At 41.4% G+C, this 18,472-nt stretch overlaps 1 protein-coding gene across 1 annotated transcript in view; it reads right to left on the reverse strand.

Annotated features, from left to right (window-relative positions):
- The window catches only part of COPG2 (COPI coat complex subunit gamma 2), a 205,231-nt gene that overhangs the window by 164,051 nt on the left and 22,708 nt on the right, over positions 1-18,472 (reverse strand). Inside the window, exons 3-4 of the mRNA XM_053716386.1 lie at positions 11,666-11,746; positions 6,656-6,727 (exon numbers count right to left, since the gene is read on the reverse strand). Coding sequence (XP_053572361.1) covers positions 6,656-6,727; positions 11,666-11,746 — 153 coding nt within the window. The remainder of the gene's footprint in view (positions 1-6,655; positions 6,728-11,665; positions 11,747-18,472) is intronic.

An 18,472-nucleotide genomic window follows, 5' to 3' on the forward strand; every position in this document is an offset into this window, starting at 1 on the left:
ATAGTATGCTACCCGAGGTACTATTATAACCCTCAACTGCAGGAATGTCACTAGAGGAACTATTACCTCACCAGCAGGACTGCCCCCAGATGAACTATAACCCTCACCTGCAGGAATGTCACCAGATGACCTATAACCCTCACCAGCAGGAATGTCACCAGATGAACTATAACCCTCACTTGCAGGAATGCCCCAAGATGACCTATAACCCTCACTTGCAGGAATGCCCCCAGATGACCTATAACCCTCACCTGCAGGAATGCCCCCCAGATGACCTATAACCCTCACCTGCAGGAATGCCCCCCAGATGACCTATAACCCTCACCTGCAGGAATGCACCCCGATGAACTATAACCCTCACCTGCAGGAATGCTCCCTGATGAACTATAACCCTCACCTGCAGGAATGCCCCCCGATGAACTATAACCCTCACCTGCAGCAATGCCCCCCCCGATGAACTATAACCCTCACCTGCAGGAATGCCCCCCGATGAACTATAACCCTCACCTGCAGGAATGCCCCCCCGATGAACTATAACCCTCCCCTGCAGGAATGCCCCCCCGATGAACTATAACCCTCCCTGCAGGAATGTCACCAGATGACCTATAACCCTCACCTGCAGGAATGTCACCAGATGACCTATAACCCTCACCTGCAGGAATGCCCACAGATGACCTATAACCCTCACCTGCAGGAATGTCACCTGATGAACTATAACCCTCACCTACAGGAATGTCACCTGATGAACTATAACCCTCCCCTGCAGGAATGTCACCAGATGACCTATAACCCTCACCTACAGGAATGTCACCCGATGAACTATAACCCTCACCTGCAGGAATGTCACCAGATGACCTATAACCCTCACCTGCAGGAATGCCCACAGATGACCTATAACCCTCACCTGCAGGAATGCCACCTGATGAACTATAACCCTCACCTGCAGGAATGTCACCAGATGAACTATATCCCTGTAATGCTTTGTTTTCCCCTTGTCTTGACAGTTGAGGCTCTCTCTTCTATTCTTTCTAATAGTACATAACCTGAATAAGGCTTTCTTCATTAGGATTCACTGAGTCTCTATTTTAAAGGTAGATGATTCCTTGGCCACGTTCCCTTTATTTAAATCCTACTCATCTAAGCATTAAGAACCAATTTGTTTATAATACATATAAGCCTTACATTTAAGTATATTTGTTTCTAAGGTTCGCTTTGCTTTACTAACGGCTAGATTTAGAGTTTTGTCGGTAAGGACCCGCGTAGCTAACGCTGGCTTTTTTCTGGCCGCACCATAAAAATAACTCTGGTATTGAGAGTCCACATAAAGGCTGCGTTAGGCTCCAAAAAAGGAGCGTAGAGCATATTTAACGCAACTGCAACTCTCGATACCAGAGTTGCTTACGGACGCGGCCAGCCTCAAAAACGTGCTTGTGCACGATTCCCCCATAGGAAACAATGGGGCTGTTTGAGCTGAAAAAAACCTAACACCTGCAAAAAAGCCGCGTTCAGCTCCTAACGCAGCACCATTGTTTCCTAAGGGGAAACACTTCCTACGTCTGCACCTAACACTCTAACATGAACCCCGAGTCTAAACACCCCTAACCTTACACTTATTAACCCCTATTCTGCCGCCCCCGCTATTGCTGACCCCTGCATATTATTATTAACCCCTAATCTGCCGCTCCGTAAACCGCTGCTACTTACATTATCCCTATGTACCCCTAATCTGCTGCCCCTAACACCGCCGACCCCTCAAGTTCAATCCGATTGGCTGATCCAATCAGCCAATCAGATTGAGCTCGCATTCTATTGGCTGTTCCGATCAGCCAATAGAATGCGAGCTCAATCTGATTGGCTGATTGGATCAGCCAATCGGATTGATCTTGATTCTGATTGGCTGATTCCATCAGCCAATCAGAATATTCTTACCTTAATTCCGATTGGCTGATAGAATCCTATCAGCCAATCGGAATTCGAGGGACGCCATCTTGGATGACGTCCCTTAAAGGAACCGTCATTCTTCAGTTGGACGTCGCCGGATGAAGATGGGTCCGCGGTGGAGGTCTTCAGGATGGAGCCGGTCCTCATCGGATGAAGATAGAAGATGCCGCTTGGAAGAAGATGGTTGCCGGTCCGGATCTACTCTTCTTCCCGGATAGGATGAAGACTTTGGACCCTCTTCTGGACTTCTTCAGCCATCGGATGATGGATGTCTAGACCCCTCTTGGGTTGGATGAAGATATCGGAGCCAGGACGGATCGGTGTGATACCCGGTGAGGTGAAGACAAGGTAGGAAGATCTTCAGGGGCTTAGTGTTAGGTTTATTTAAGGGGGGTTTGGGTTAGATTAGGGGTATGTGGGTGGTGGGTTGTAATGTTGGGGGGGGGGTTGACAGGCAAAAGAGCTGAATTCTTTGGGGCATGCCCCGCAAAGGGCCCTGTTCAGGGATGGTAAGGTAAAAGAGCTTTGAACTTTAGTAATTTAGAATAGGGTAGGGCATTTTTTATTTTGGGGGGCTTTGTTATTTTATTAGGGGGCTTAGAGTAGGTGTAATTAGTTTAAAATTGTTGTAAGATTTTCCTTGTTTGTAAATATTTTTTTATTTTTTGTAACTTAGTTCTTTTTTATTTTTTGTACTTTAGTTAGTTTATTTCATTGTAGTTATTTGTAGATATTGTATTTAATTAATGTATTGATAGTGTAGTGTTAGGTTTAATTGTAGGTAATTGTAGATATTTTATTTAATTAATTTAATGATAGTGTAGTGTTAGGTTTAATTGTAACTTAGGTTAGGATTTATTTTACAGGTAATTTTGTTATTATTTTAACTAGGTAACTATTAAATAGTTCTTAAGTATTTAATAGCTATTGTACCTGGTTAAAATAATTACAAAGTTACCTGTAAAATAAATATTAATCCTAAAATAGCTATAATATAATTATAATTTATATTGTAGCTATATTAGGATTTATTTTACAGGCAAGTATTTAGCTTTAAATAGGAATAATTTATTTAATAATAGTTAATTTATTTCGTTAGATTTAAATTATATTTAAGTTAGGGGGGTGTTAAGTGTTAGGGTTAGACTTAGCTTTAGGGGTTAATACATTTATTAGAATAGCGGTGAGCTCCAGTCGGCAGATTAGGGGTTAATGTTTGAAGTTAGGTGTCGGCGATGTTAAGGATGGGCAGATTAGGGGTTAATACTATTTATTATAGGGTTAGTGAGGTGGATTAGGGGTTAATAACTTTATTATGATAGCGGTGCGGTCCACTCGGCAGATTAGGGGTTAATAAGTGTAGGCAGGTGGAGGCGACGTTATGGGGGGCAGATTAGGGGTTAATAAATATAATATTGGGGTCGGCGGTGTTAGGGGCAGCAGATTAGGGGTACATAGCTAGAATGTAGGTGGCGGCTCTTTGCGGTCGGCAGATTAGGGGTTAATTATTGTAGGTAGCTGGCTGCGACGTTGTGGGGGGCAGGTTAGGGGTTAATAAATATAATATAGGGGTCGGCGGTGTCAGGGGCAGCAGATTAGGGGTACATAAGGATAACGTAGGTGGCGGTCGGCAGATTAGGGGTTAAAAAAATTAAATTGAGTGGCAGCGATGTGGGGGGACCTCGGTTTAGGGGTACATAGGTAGTTTATGGGTGTTAGTGTACTTTAGAGTACAGTAGTTAAGAGCTTTAGAAACCGGCGTTAGCCCAGAAAGCTCTTAACTACTGACTTTTTTCTGCGGCTGGAGTTTTGTCGTTAGAATTCTAACGCTCACTTCAGACACGACTCTAAATACCGGAGTTAGAAAAATCCCATTGAAAAGATAGGATACGCAATTGACGTAAGGGGATCTGTGGTATGGAAAAGTCGCGGCTGAAAAGTGAGCGTTAGACCCTTTTTTGAGTGACTCCAAATACCGGAGGTAGCCTAAAACCAGCGTTAGGAGCCTCTAACGCTGGTTTTCACGGCTACCGCCAAACTCCAAATCTAGGCCATAGTAAATAATGTTCTTTCTACAACAGGTGTGATCATTATCAAGGTAATCAGTTTGGTATATAGAGGTGTCTGAACAGGAGCCCAGGTATGCAGTGATCAAGTGCGCAACTGCACGAAACGCGTCTGCGTGAAGCTCCTGTTCACACACCTGTTGGATTGATGTTTTTATCACTGACCGTATGACTTGGTTTTACCCTTTTCTATAATAAAGATTGGATTGTATTTCTACGCTGCCGTTCCCTGTCAGTGCGTCTCTGCTATCTTTGGATATACAGTATATTTCCTTGTTTGACGTGTATAGCAGGCACGTTTGCTGGAGACGCCGTCATTGGGTTCCGGACCTATTGGGAGTGACTTCCCGCCCACTCTCCATTGTGCTGCCAGAACACACACGGAGGAGGAGGTAAGGAAGATGTTGCGCTCCCCTATGGCTTGACACTTTGTATATGTGAACTATAACCCTCCCCTGCAGGAATGTCAATGTTCATCTGGTGACATTCCTGCAGGTGAGGGTTATAGTTCATCTGGTGGCATTCCTTCAGTTGAGGGTTATAGTTCATCAGGTGACATTCCTGCAGGTGAGGGTTATAGTTCATCAGGTGACATTCCTGCAGGTGAGGGTTATAGGTAATCTGGTGACATTCCTGCAGGTGAGGGTTATAGGTCATCTGGTGACATTCCTGCAGGTGAGGGTTATAGGTCATCTGGTGACATTCCTGCAGGTGAGGGTTATAGTTCATCTGGTGACATTCCTGCAGGGGAGGGTTATAGTTCATCAGGTGACATTCCTGTAGGTGAGGGTTATAGGTCATCTGATGAACTATAACCCTCACCTGCAGGAATGTCACCAGATGACCTATAACCCTCACCTGCAGGAATGCCCACAGATGACCTATAACCCTCACCTGCAGGAATGCTACCAGGTGAACTATAACCTCACCTGCAGGAATGCCACCAGATGAACTATAACCCTCACCTGCAGGAATGTCACCAGATGAACTATAACCCTCACCTGCAGGAATGTCACCAGATGAACTATAACCCTCACTTGCAGGAATGTCACCAGATGAACTATAACCCTCACCTGCAGGAATGTCACCAGATGAACTATAACCCTCACCTGCAGGAATGCTACCAGATGAACTATTACCTCACCTGCAGGAATGTCACCAGATGAACTATAACCCTCACCTGCAGGAATGCTACCAGATGAACTATTACTTCACCTGCAGGAATGTCACCAGATTAACTATAACACTCACCTGCAGGAATGACACCAGATGAACTATAACCCTCCCCTGCAGGAATGTCACCAGATGACCTATAACCCTCACCTGCAGGAATGTCACCAGATGACCTATAACCCTCACCTGCAGGAATGTCACCAGATGACCTATAACCCTCACCTGCAGGAATGTCACCAGATGACCTATAACCCTCACCTGCAGGAATGTCACCAGATGACCTATAACCCTCACCTGCAGGAATGTCACCAGATGACCTATAACCCTCACCTGCAGGAATGTCACCAGAGGAACTATAGCCCTCACCTGCAGGAATGTCACCTGAAGACCTATAACCCTCACCTGCAGGAATGTCACCAGAGGAACTATAATTCTCACCTACAGGACTGACCTCAGATAACCTATAACCCTCCCCTGCAGGAATGCTACCAGATGAACTATAACCCTCACCTGCAGGAATGTCACCAGATGAACTATAACCCTCACCTGCAGGAATGCTACCAGATGACCTATAACCCTCACCTGCAGGAATGCCCCCAGATGACCTATAACCCTCACCTGCAGGAATGTCACCAGATGAACTATAACCCTCACCTGCAAGAATGTCACCTGATTACCTATAACCCTCACCTGCAGGAATGTCACCAGATGAACTATTACCTCCCCTGCAGGAATGTCACCTGATGAACTATAACCCTCACCTGCAGGAATGTCACCTGATGAACTATAACCCTCACCTGCAGGAATGTCACCAGATGAACTATTACCTCACCTGCAGGAATGTCACCTGATGAACTATAACCCTCACCTGCAGGAATGTCACCTGATTACATATAACCCTCACCTGCAGGAATGTCAGCAGATGAACTATAACCCTGATCTGCAGGAATGTCAGCAGATGAACTCTAAACCTAACCTGCAGGAATGTCAGCAGACGAACTATAACCCTCACCTGCAGGAATGTCAGCAGATGAACATAATGAACATTTATGTTAAAGTATGCCATTAATTTGTGCTTTGGATAGCAGACAATGATATAATATTAGTAAATATCATCCGGCTACTTCATAATGTCACCCGGGGGGGCTACTTCATAATGTCACCCGGGGGGGCTACTTCATAATGTCACCCGGGGGGCTACTTCATAATGTCACCCGGGGGGGCTACTTCATAATGTCACCCGGGGGGGCTACTTTATAATATCACCTGGGGGCTACTTCAAAATGTCACCCGGGGGCTACTTCAAAGTGTCACCTGGGAGCTACTACATAATGTCACCCGGGGGGCTACTTCATAATGTCACCCGGGGGGCTACTTCATAATGACACCCGGGGGGCTACTTCATAATGACACCCGGCTGGTAACATTTTCTGTGAAGACTGTAACCCTTATCTAGTTTATGAAACATCACTTACATCATTTGACTGGAATAACCGTGTCATAGCAAAAAATGCTTCAGTGGCTTCCATAGTTCCAAAGTGCTCACCCTGTGTGAGAAAAACATGCAGCATTACTGAAGCAAAGCAGTTTATATAGTTTTTCCCCCACCAACACTTATTTTAGGAGACTGTGGATTCCTCTCAGATGGACAGCAATATTTTATTTACACAATCATAAATACAGCAAAACATTTGCGTATTACACGCGTTAAACATAATAAATTTTTTTCTTTCATGATTCATACAACTTTTAATAAGTTTCCAAAATACTTTTATCAAATTTGCTTCATTCTCACGTATTCTTTGTTGAAGAGAATACCTAGGTAGGTAGTGTGCTCGTGTCTAGAGCGCCATATGGCAGCATTTTTACAAGAATATTTTTCATCACTAGATGGCAGTAGTGGCAAAATGTGTAAATCTATAAGTCAGCACAGAACCCTGGTGACCAGGAGGGAGAACAAATAAAAGTGAATGTAAATTTTGATGCTAAAGTGCCCGTTTTTTAAAACTTCGATTAAAAATAGGGGCACGTTAATTCATCAAAATTTACATTTCACTCGTGTTGTGAAAAAATACTTACCTTTTAATCTTAACAGCCGCTCCAGCTTCCTCCGCTCATCGCAAAGTCTCTTCCTGGGTCTAAAATGAGGAATCCGGCTTCCTCCAATTACGGCGTTGAAACAGACACGGATTCCCCCGGTGGGGAAGACGTGATTGGAGGATGACCGATCCATCATTTCGGACGTCAGAAATGGCTTGCGACGACCAGGGGAAGTTGGAGCGGCTGTCAAGATTAAAAGGTATTTTCACAACACGAGTGAAATGTAAATTTTTAGGAGTTAAAGTGCCCCTGTTTTTAATTGAATTTTTAAAAACCGGGCACTTTATCATCAAAATTTACATTCACTTTAATATAAATATTTTTCATATTTTATAAAAGCATTTAGGAGAAAGAAGTTAAAGTTTAAGAGCTATGAGCTCCTAAATATTCCAACCTTACTTAATTTTCTATTCTTTTTCTAATTCTGTATCAACAGGGATTGCCATTTCTGTATGTGTTAGATCTTAAAGGGAAAGTCTACTCCAGATTGTTTTTGTTTTAAAAGATAGATAATCCCTTTATTACACATTCCCCAGTTTTGCATAACCAACACTGTTATATTAATATACTTTTTACCTTTGTGATTACCTTGTATCTAAGCCTCTGCAAACTACGCCCTTATTTCAGTTCATTTGACAGACTTGCATTTTAGCCAGTCAGTGCTGACTAATAAATAACTCCACAGGAGTGAGCACAGTGTTATCTACATGGCCCACATAAACTAGCACTGTGTAACTGTGAAAAACTGTCAAATGCATTCAGATAAGAGGCGGCCTTCAAGGGCTTAGAAATTAGCACAGGAGTCTACCTAGGTTTAGCTTTCAACAAAGAAGAATACCAATAGAACAAAGCAAATTTGATGATAAAAGTAAATTGGAAAGTTGTTTAAAATGGCATGCCTTATCTGAATCATGAAAGTTTAATTCTGACTAGACTGTCCCTTTAACAAAAGTTAACAGACCCTGGTCTCACTGACACCAAACTGTTCATAGATCATGAATTTTCTTACTTATAGAACCATTTACATCACGTCTCCAGAAACTAAATATACTGAAGGATTCTGTACATTGGTGTCAGATGAAGAACAATACGGATAAAGGTTACATTAAGGGAGTATATTTGTTTATATATAGTTTGTGTGTGGGTTAAAACCAAAAATATATGACCAGCGCCAGAAACAAAATACACAAGCTCTCTAAAAAGGATAGGGATCTCCCAAATACCCTACAAAACAGACAAAGATTTTACTGAAACGCTTTGCTCATTGTTCATATGGTTCCGTAGTGGAGCAAACCTGCTGTAATCAACTTGTGTTTGGCGTGGTATCAGCTATAGCAGCCTTAATCTGGGGTCTGTATTTGTATTTTACGATCGGACGGCTTGAGATACCTTTTAGCCATTGAGTTTGTTCATTAACGTAGTGCGACTCTGGCAGCTTGTTAACACAGACTGTTACAATTGAAGGACAACCGCTTCAGGACAGAAGCAGAGTTCTGTAACCAGGCTGATGCTTCAGAGAAATTACACTGTTAAGATAAACCACAGAACCTTTGCTGAGCCGACTAATTTTGTCTAATCTGTAAGTACGGATATACACCTTTTTTGGCGGCTTTTGGTATTGCACTAAAGGAGTTTCCTTTCCTATTAACAGAACCGGGGTGCGGTATTCTGAGGGAACCTGAATTTGGGACATACACGTTCCGTTTGGAACCAATGAACTTTATAGCACATTTCATATAACCTCTTATTTTTTGTACGAAGGTCGACCTTATCTGTTTTTTATGCATTATTTATTATTTTTTTCCTTTTGTGTTATATGTAGAATGAGATCAATCGTGACTTATGTATTATTTTTTTTTATGTTTTCTTTTGTGTCAAATGTATAATGAGATCCTGTGACTTTTTATGTGATGTTTTATGTTCATTAAATTTGTCATTGAAGATATCATATTTCATTGCTGCAGGTACCTTCCTAGCCTTAAGTGAATATATATTCCATGAGCAGTGTTTTTTAAGCTATATATACTTTCATAATTGTTCTTAGGATTTTGAGTCTCTAAAATTGCATCAATTGGTTTAATTTTGGACACTTAAAGGGACACTGAACCCAATTTTTTTCTTTTGTAATTCAGAAAGAGCATGCAATTTTAAGCAACTTTCTAATTTACTCCTATTATCAATTTTTCTTCGTTCTCTTGCTATCATTATTTGAAAAAGAAGGCATCTAAGCTTTTTTTGGTTCAGACTCTGGACAGCACTTTTTTATTGGTGGATGAATTTATCAACCAATCAGCAAGGACAACCCAGGTTGTTCACCAAAAATGGGCCGGCATCTAAACTTACATTCTTGCATTTCAAATAAAGATACCAAGAGAATGAAGAAAATTTGATAATAGGTGTAAATTAGAAAGTTGCTTAAAATGTCATGCTCAATCTGAATCACGAAATAAAATTTTTGGGTACAGTGTCCCTTTAAATATAGTAATTTATTGAGGGAATCTTTGCACCTAAATTTCCTGTGTGGTTAATCTTCTGTATTGGTTAAGGAATAAAGAATCCCATCATTTGATTTTATATTATTAGAATTTTATATTACTCATTTTCCATCTTATTTTATACCCATCCATAAATTTGCACTTAAGCATCTGAGCGCTTTCTAGATTGCCATCCAGATATGTGTGTTACCATGTATGTGTATTTTTCACAAATATCTGCAGATTAAAAATTCTTCTTTCCCACAATGCTTTAACAATTTTTTGTCTAAAGGGACATGGAACGCATTTTTTTCTCTTTCATCTTTCAGACAGAGCATACAATTTTAATCAAGTTTCCAATTTACTTTTATTATTAACGTTGCTTCATTCTCATGCTATTCTTTGTTAAAGAGCAGGAAAAAGTGGTGCCATCTATTGCTCATGCTCACGTATAACATTCTTGCAAAACTGCTGCCATATAGTGTGCAGACATGCAGAAGCTCTCGAGCTTATCATCATGCTTTTTAACAAAGAATAACAATAGACATAAACAAAGACATTTTGATTATAGAAGTAAATTGGAAAGTTTTTATTTTAAATGAAATACTCCATCTGAATCATGAAATAAAATCTTTGGGTTTTATGTCCTTTTATCAACAAGCTAGTAACAGTTAAAGTGTCAGAAAAAAACGTGCTCAAACAAATTAACTTGGGATAGTATAGTTTAAAGTAAACTGTCATGATTCAGATAGGGCGTGTCTTTTTAAACAACTTTCTAATTTACTTTTATCATCAAATTTTCTTTGTTCTCTTGGTATTCTTTGTTGAAAGCTAAACCTAGGTAGACTCATATACTCATTTCTAAGCCCTTGAAGGCCGCCTATTATCTGAATGTATTTAACAGTTATTCACAGCTAGAGGGCATTAGTTCATGCGTTTAATATTTAATAACACTGTGCTCATGCACATGGAGTTATTTAAGAGTCGGCACTAATTGCCTGAAATGCAAGTCTGTCATAAGATCTGAGATAAGGGGGCATTCAGCAGAAGCTTAGATACAAGGTAATTACAGAGGTAAAAAGTACAATATATTAATATAACAGTGTTGGTTGTGCAAAACTGGGGAATGGTAATTTAAAGGATTATCTGTATTTTTAAACAATAACATTTTTGCTGTTTACTATCCCTTTAAAAGCTTTGTTTGTAAAACTGTAGGTGTCTCCAAGGATATTTCCACCTTTAGGCTAACTTATAATAAATATGTGACATTGACAAAAGGTGAATTTATCATTTTTGTGTATCACGTGCATACAACACATATAGTTCCAATTCTCAGCTCATAAAGAATCTTCAAAAGCAATGATTTGCAATATTCAAATATATGAGATGGGGTCTGATTAATGTCATATGGGCATCTATAGAAAAGTCAGCAAAACAATGCTGTGTATCAAAACAATGCTACATTACAAATGCAATATTAAAATGGGCATAAACATTTAACATTTAAAGTCAGCTCTAGCGCAGCAATGCACTACTGGAAACGTCTGAGCGAATGACAAGAGACATATGATTGTAGTCACCAATAACCAGCTAGCTCCCAGTAGTGCATTGCTGCTCCTGAGCCTACCTATAACAGAAGGAAACTGAAAAGTCTCTTAAAATGTACATGCTCTATGCGAACATTGAAAGTTTAATTCTGGCTATTATGTGTCACATGCATAATGCACAACATTTAAAGCCTGCACTACTTTATACATAAAACAAAATGTGGCAACATTTTAATGACATCATTTGATAAGCATTTTAATTTTGCAAAATTTCAATAGCAAATGCAAAGACACGACCTGCCCTTGTTATAATGTGTTTTGTAACCCAACCACATGCTGGTGTACAGATAAATCTTTGTCTAACCTGGTTCAGGAGGTACAGAATTTTGGTTAATATATGAAGACATCTTCTCGGATTGATGGGCGTTTCGTTGAATAGTCGAGCCTGAAAAATACAATGGTGTATAATTCAATTATTTGCATTTCATTTAAAGAAAGTGTCATATGAAAAACATGATACTGCTAAAAGTGCAACACCACTAAATAATAAGTATTCTTTTAAAACTACATAGTCGCAAAATTTGAAAAGAAGCACATTTACATGATTGGCAGCAAGAAACCGTATAAGTAGGTGAGTGAATGACATAAAGAGTTAACAAAAGGTACTTATATTCTTTACGTTTAGAGAAGCAACATCTGAGAACTTCAACAAGCGTGTACGTTAGTCTAGGCCAAAGAGATCTGTGCATATAATATAAACAAGCATATTGTAAAAAAAAAAAAAACATTTAAAAAGGTAGGTACTTACAGTTTAACCCTTTGAGTGCTAAGCACTTTCCCACCTGGGTGCCAAGCTTTGTTAACTTTTTTTTCCCCCCAGGTCCCCAAGACTTACACTGTTGGAATGGTTAGGCGATTACCTTTCCAATGGTGGTCTTGGGGGTCTGTAGCTGCTTAGATGCCTGAGATACAGGCTTCTAAGCAACATGCCCCCTGCTCCTATACCTAACATTGTTAAGTATAAAGTTGTGCGGTGACGTCATCACGCATAACATGAAGCCCAGGCGATGCCTGTCACTATGCAGGCACAATCGCCGGGGTAGGAGCGGTTGGGAGCCCCCAGATCTCCCTCAAGTTGGTAGAGTGTTAGTGACGGCTCTGAGCTGTCAACACCAGAGTGGGAAACTGCGACAGTTCAGAGCCGTCGTTAGCACTCAAGGGGTTTTTAACCTTTGAAGTGCAGTTATTAAGTGCAATCTGAACAATGGCTCTATAAAACATTACTAGGGCGCTTTTTTTTTTTACTACAAAATGTATTTTTCTAAGTTTAAAATCTTAAATGTGCTTGTTGGATTTTTATTTTATAGTAAACATTATCATGCATGGCTAGAATCTGCTCCGTGATCATACGGTAAAATAACTTTTAGGGTGGGCATTTGCCTTCTATTAGGCATAAAAGCTGGCTACAAATCAAAATGATAACATTATAAATGCCAACACAGCTTGTGCTGGAAGCTGGCAGATGGGGAAGATTTAAACTAATTTATTTGGAACGTAATTAATAATTAAGGTACCACACAAAATAACTGTACTGATACACTACTTTAAAGGCACAGCAAACTTTTTTAATAAATAAAGGCCTTAAAGGGTTTTGAAACCCAAATTTTTTCTTTCAAGTTTCAGAAACAGCTGCGGTTTTAAACAGCTTTCTGATGAACTTTTATTTCCAATTTATCTTCGTTCTCTTGGTATCTTTTGTTGAAAAACAGGGACATATGCTTAGGCGCCGGCCCATTTCTGGAACACTATAAACAAGAATTGAAGATAAACAAGGGGCGCCAACATAGTGTGAATCGTTAAAACAACAAATATAAAAGTGATGTGCAAAAAACTACTCACAAGGAAAGTGGCACCTTAAATGAATAAGGTGCAATAAAGCAGGCTGACATTCAAATTCCAGCAGTCAGTACGCTGGAGGTCTCACCCAGAGGACCTGTGGAATCCAGATAGGCGTCTAGAAAGTAGCACCCACATTTTTTAGGGCCAATGGCCGGACCAGGTGAGCTGCAAGCTGATAGGTGTTCTCCTGCTGCACTCACGCCACCGAGACTTTTCTCCAAAACTGACAGTGTCAGTGTATGAAAGGTTCCGTGGTAAAAGACAGGTTATCAAAGTAGGACCTAACTGATGAAACGGTCTGGAATAGACTGAGAAACGCGTTGCAAAATAAATACTGTTTGTTTTATACCAGGACCCAGTATTTTTGCTTCTTTCCACGATCCACTTGTTTTTGAAGCAGGACTTTTACCACGGAACCTTTCATACACTGACACTGTCAGTTTTGGAGAAAAGTCTCGGTGGCGTGAGTGCAGCAGGAGAACACCTATCAGCTTGCAGCTCACCTGGTCCGGCCATTGGCCCTAAAAAACGTGGGTGCTACTTTCTAGACGCCTATCTGGATTCCACAGGTCCTCTGGGTGAGACCTCCAGCGTACTGACTGCTGGAATTTGAATGTCAGCCTGCTTTATTGCACCTTATTCATTTAAGGTGCCACTTTCCTTGTGAGTAGTTTTTTGCACATCACTTTTATATTTGTTGTTTTAACGATTCACACTATGTTGGCGCCCCTTGTTTATCTTCCATTCTAGACACCCTGACCCATCGCACCGCGGGACACAAGAGAAGCACGCCAAACACCTGAACACATCACCGTTCACATATTAGGATTGGACACTTATTTTTTACATCACAGCATTTTTTGGGACATTGATAAGTACTTTTTATATATTTTACTCATCGCCACAAATATCATTGTTTATCTGTGATATCTGATTATTTCAATGTATCACTAATATTATACACAAATTGTCCTGAGCACTTGTTTTTACTCACAATTTATTTTCGTCATTATTATTAATTTTTCACACATACCAAACGCTGTGCTGTTTATATTTATTTATGCATACGGGTACAAACCCAATCATAAAGTGTTAGGTCCTACTTTGATAAACTGTCTTCCAAGCGCATCCTCTTAGGTTTTTCCTCCTCAGGAATTTCTTTTTATAAACAAGAATTAACCATTTGCCAGAGCACTAGAGGGCAGCACTATATCCTGTCATGCAGTGCTCCAGGTGCCTACTTAGGTATCTCATCAACACAGAATATCATGGGAACAAGGCAAATTTGATAAAAGAAGTAAATTGGAAACTTTTTTAAAATTGTATGCTCTGTCTGAATCACAAAAACATAATTTATGCTTACCTGATAAATTCCTTTCTTCTGTAGTGTGATCAGTCCACGGGTCATCATTACTTGTGGGATATTAACTGCTCCCCTACAGGAAGTGCAAGAGGATTCACCCAGCAGAGTTGCTATATAGCTCCTCCCCTCTACGTCACCTCCAGTCATTCGACCAAGGACCAACGAGAAAGGAGAAGCCAAGGGTGTAGTGGTGACTGGAGTATAATTTAAAAAATATTTACCTGCCTTAAAAAACAGGGCGGGCCGTGGACTGATCACACTACAGAAGAAAGGAATTTATCAGGTAAGCATAAATTATGTTTTCTTCTGTAAAGTGTGATCAGTCCACGGGTCATCATTACTTGTGGGATACCAATACCAAAGCAAAAGTACACGGATGACGGGAGGGATAGGCAGGCTCTTTATACAGAAGGAACCACTGCCTGAAGAACCTTTCTCCCAAAAATAGCCTCAGAGGAAGCAAAAGTGTCAAATTTGTAAAATTTGGAAAAAGTATGAAGCGAAGACCAAGTTGCAGCCTTGCAAATCTGTTCAACATAGGCCTCATTCTTAAAGGCCCAAGTGGAAGCCACAGCTCTAGTGGAATGAGCTGCAATTCTTTCAGGAGGCTGCTGTCCAGCAGTCTCATAAGCTAAACGAATTATGCTACGAAGCCAAAAAGAGAGAGAGGTAGCAGAAGCTTTTTGACCTCTCCTCTGACCAGAGTAAACGACAAACAGGGAAGACGTTTGTCGAAAATCTTTAGTTGCCTGTAAATAAAATTTAAGGGCACGAACTACATCCAGATTGTGCAAAAGACGTTCCTTCCTCGAAGAAGGATTTGGGCACAAGGATGGAACAACAATCTCCTGATTGATATTCCTGTTAGTGACTACCTTAGGTAAGAACCCAGGTTTAGTACGCAGAACTACCTTATCCGAGTGAAAAATCAAATAAGGAGAATCACAATGTAAGGCTGATAACTCAGAGACTCTTCGAGCCGAGGAAATAGCCATTAAAAATAGAACTTTCCAAGATAACAACTTTATATCAATGGAATGAAGGGGTTCAAACGGAACACCCTGTAAAACGTTAAGAACAAGGTTTAAACTCCATGGTGGAGCCACAGCTTTAAACACAGGTTTAATCCTGGCCAAAGCCTGACAAAAAGCCTGAACGTCTGGAACTTCTGACAGACGCTTGTGTAACAGAATGGACAGAGCTGAGATCTGTCCCTTTAAGGAACTAGCGGATAACCCCTTTTCTAAACCTTCTTGTAGAAAAGACAATATCCTAGGAATCCTAACCTTACTCCAAGAGTAACCTTTGGATTCGCACCAATATAGGTATTTACGCCATATTTTATGGTAAATCTTTCTGGTGACAGGCTTCCTAGCCTGTATTAAGGTATCAATAACCACGCTTTGATAAGATCAAGCGTTCAATTTCCAAGCAGTAAGCTTCAGAGAAGTTAGATTTTGATGTTTGAAAGGACCCTGAATCAGAAGGTCCTGTTTCAGAGGTAACGACCAAGGTGGACAGAATGACATGTCCACCAGATCTGTATACCAAGTCCTGCGTGGCCATGCAGGCGCTATTAGAATCACTGATGCTTTCTCCTGTTTGATTCTGGCAATCAATCGAGGAAGCATCGGGAAAGGTGGAAACACATAAGCCATCCTGAAGGTCCATGGTGCTGTCAAGGCATCTATCAGGACCGCTCCCGGATCCCTGGATCTGGACCCGTAGCGCGGAAGCTTGGCGTTCTGTCGAGACGCCATGAGATCTATCTCTGGTTTGCCCCAACGTGGAAGTATTTGGGCAAAGACCTCTGGATGAAGTTCCCACTCCCCCGGATGAAAAGTCTGACGACTTAAGAAATCCGCCTCCCAGTTCTCCACTCCCGGGATGTGGATTGCAGACAGGTGGCAAGAGTGAGACTCTGCCCAGCGAATTATCTTCGATACTTCCATCATTGCTAGGGAGCTTCTTGTCCCTCCCTGATGGTTGATATAAGCTACAGTCGTGATGTTGTCCGACTGGAACCTGATGAACCCCCGAGTTGCTAACTGGGGCCAAGCCAGAAGAGCATTGAGGACTGCTCTCAATTCCAGAATGTTTATTGGAAGAAGACTCTCCTCCTGATTCCATAGTCCCTGAGCCTTCAGAGAATTCCAGACAGCGCCCCAACCTAGTAGGCTGGCGTCTGTTGTTACAATTGACCAGTCTGGCCTGCTGAATGGCATTCCCCTGGACAGATGTGGCCGATAAAGCCACCATAGAAGAGAATTTCTGGTCTCTTGAATGGAATGAAGGACACGGCATGCATTTTGAAGTTTTGTTAACCTGTCCTCTGTCAGGTAAATCTTCATTTCTACAGAATCTATCAGAGTCCCCAGGAAGGGAACTCTTGTGAGTGGAAAGAGAGAACTTTTCTCTTCGTTCACTTTCCATCCATGCGACCTTAGAAATGCCAGTACTATCTCTGTATGAGATTTGGCAGTTTGAAAGCTTGAAGCTTGTATCAGTATGTCGTCTAAGTACGGAGCTACTGAAATTCCTCGCGGTCTTAGTACCGCCAGAAGAGTGCCCAGAACCTTTGTGAAGATTCTTGGAGCCGTAGCCAGTCCGAATGGAAGAGCTACAAACTGGTAATGCCTGTCTAAAAAGGCAAACCTTAGATACCGGTAATGACTTCTGTGAATCGGTATGTGAAGGTAAGCATCCTTTAAATCCACTGTGGTCAAGTACTGACCCTCTTGGATCATGGGCAAAATTGTTCGAATAGTTTCCATCTTGAACGATGGAACTCTTAGGAATTTGTTTAGGATCTTTAAATCCAAGATTGGCCTGAAGGTTCCCTCTTTTTGGGAACTACAAACAGATTTGAGTAAAACCCCTGTCCTTGTTCCAACCGCGGAACTGGATGGATCACTCCCATTAATAAAAGATCTTGTACGCAGCGTAGAAACGCTTCCTTCTTTGTTAGGTTTGTTGACAACCTTGACAGATGAAATCTCCCTCTTGGGGGAGAGGATTTGAAGTCCAGAAGGTATCCCTGAGATATGATCTCTAACGCCCAGGGATCCTGAACATCTCTTGCCCAAGCCTGGGCGAAGAGGGAAAGTCTGCCCCCCACTAGATCCGGTCCCGGATCGGGGGCCCTCAATTCATGCTGTCTTAGGGGCAGCAGCAGGTTTTCTGGCCTGTTTGCCCCTGTTCCAGGACTGGTTAGGTTTCCAGCCTTGTCTGTAGCGAGCAACAGCTCCTTCCTGTTTTGGTGCAGAGGAAGTTGATGCTGCTCCTGCTTTGAAATTACGAAAGGAACGAAAATTGGACTGTCTAGCCTTGGCTTTGGCCTTGTCCTGAGGCAGGGCATGACCTTTACCTCCTGTAATGTCATCAATAATCTCTTTCAAGCCGGGCCCGAATAAGGTCTGCCCTTTGAAAGGAATATTAAGCAATTTAGATTTAGACGTAACATCAGCTGACCAGGATTTTAGCCACAGAGCTCTGCGTGCCTGAATGGCGAATCCTGAATTTTTAGCCGCAAGTTTAGTTAAATGTACTACGGCATCTGAAATAAATGAATTAGCTAACTTAAGGAATTTAAGTTTGTGTGTGATGTCATCTAGTGTGGATGATTGAAGTGTCTCTTCCAGAGACTCAAACCAAAATGCTGCTGCAGCCGTGACAGGCGCAATACATGCAAGAGGTTGCAATATAAACCCTTGTTGAACAAACATTTTCTTAAGGTAACCCTCTAATTTTTTATCCATTGGATCTGAAAAAGCACAGCTATCCTCCACTGGGATAGTGGTACGCTTAGCTAAAGTAGAAACTGCTCCCTCCACCTTAGGGACCATTTGCCATAAGTCCCGTGTGGCGGCGTCTATTGGAAACATTTTTCTGAATATAGGAGGGGGTGAG

The sequence above is a fragment of the Bombina bombina genome, chromosome 6, assembly GCF_027579735.1.
Source record: "Bombina bombina isolate aBomBom1 chromosome 6, aBomBom1.pri, whole genome shotgun sequence".
Taxonomy (NCBI): domain Eukaryota; kingdom Metazoa; phylum Chordata; class Amphibia; order Anura; family Bombinatoridae; genus Bombina; species Bombina bombina.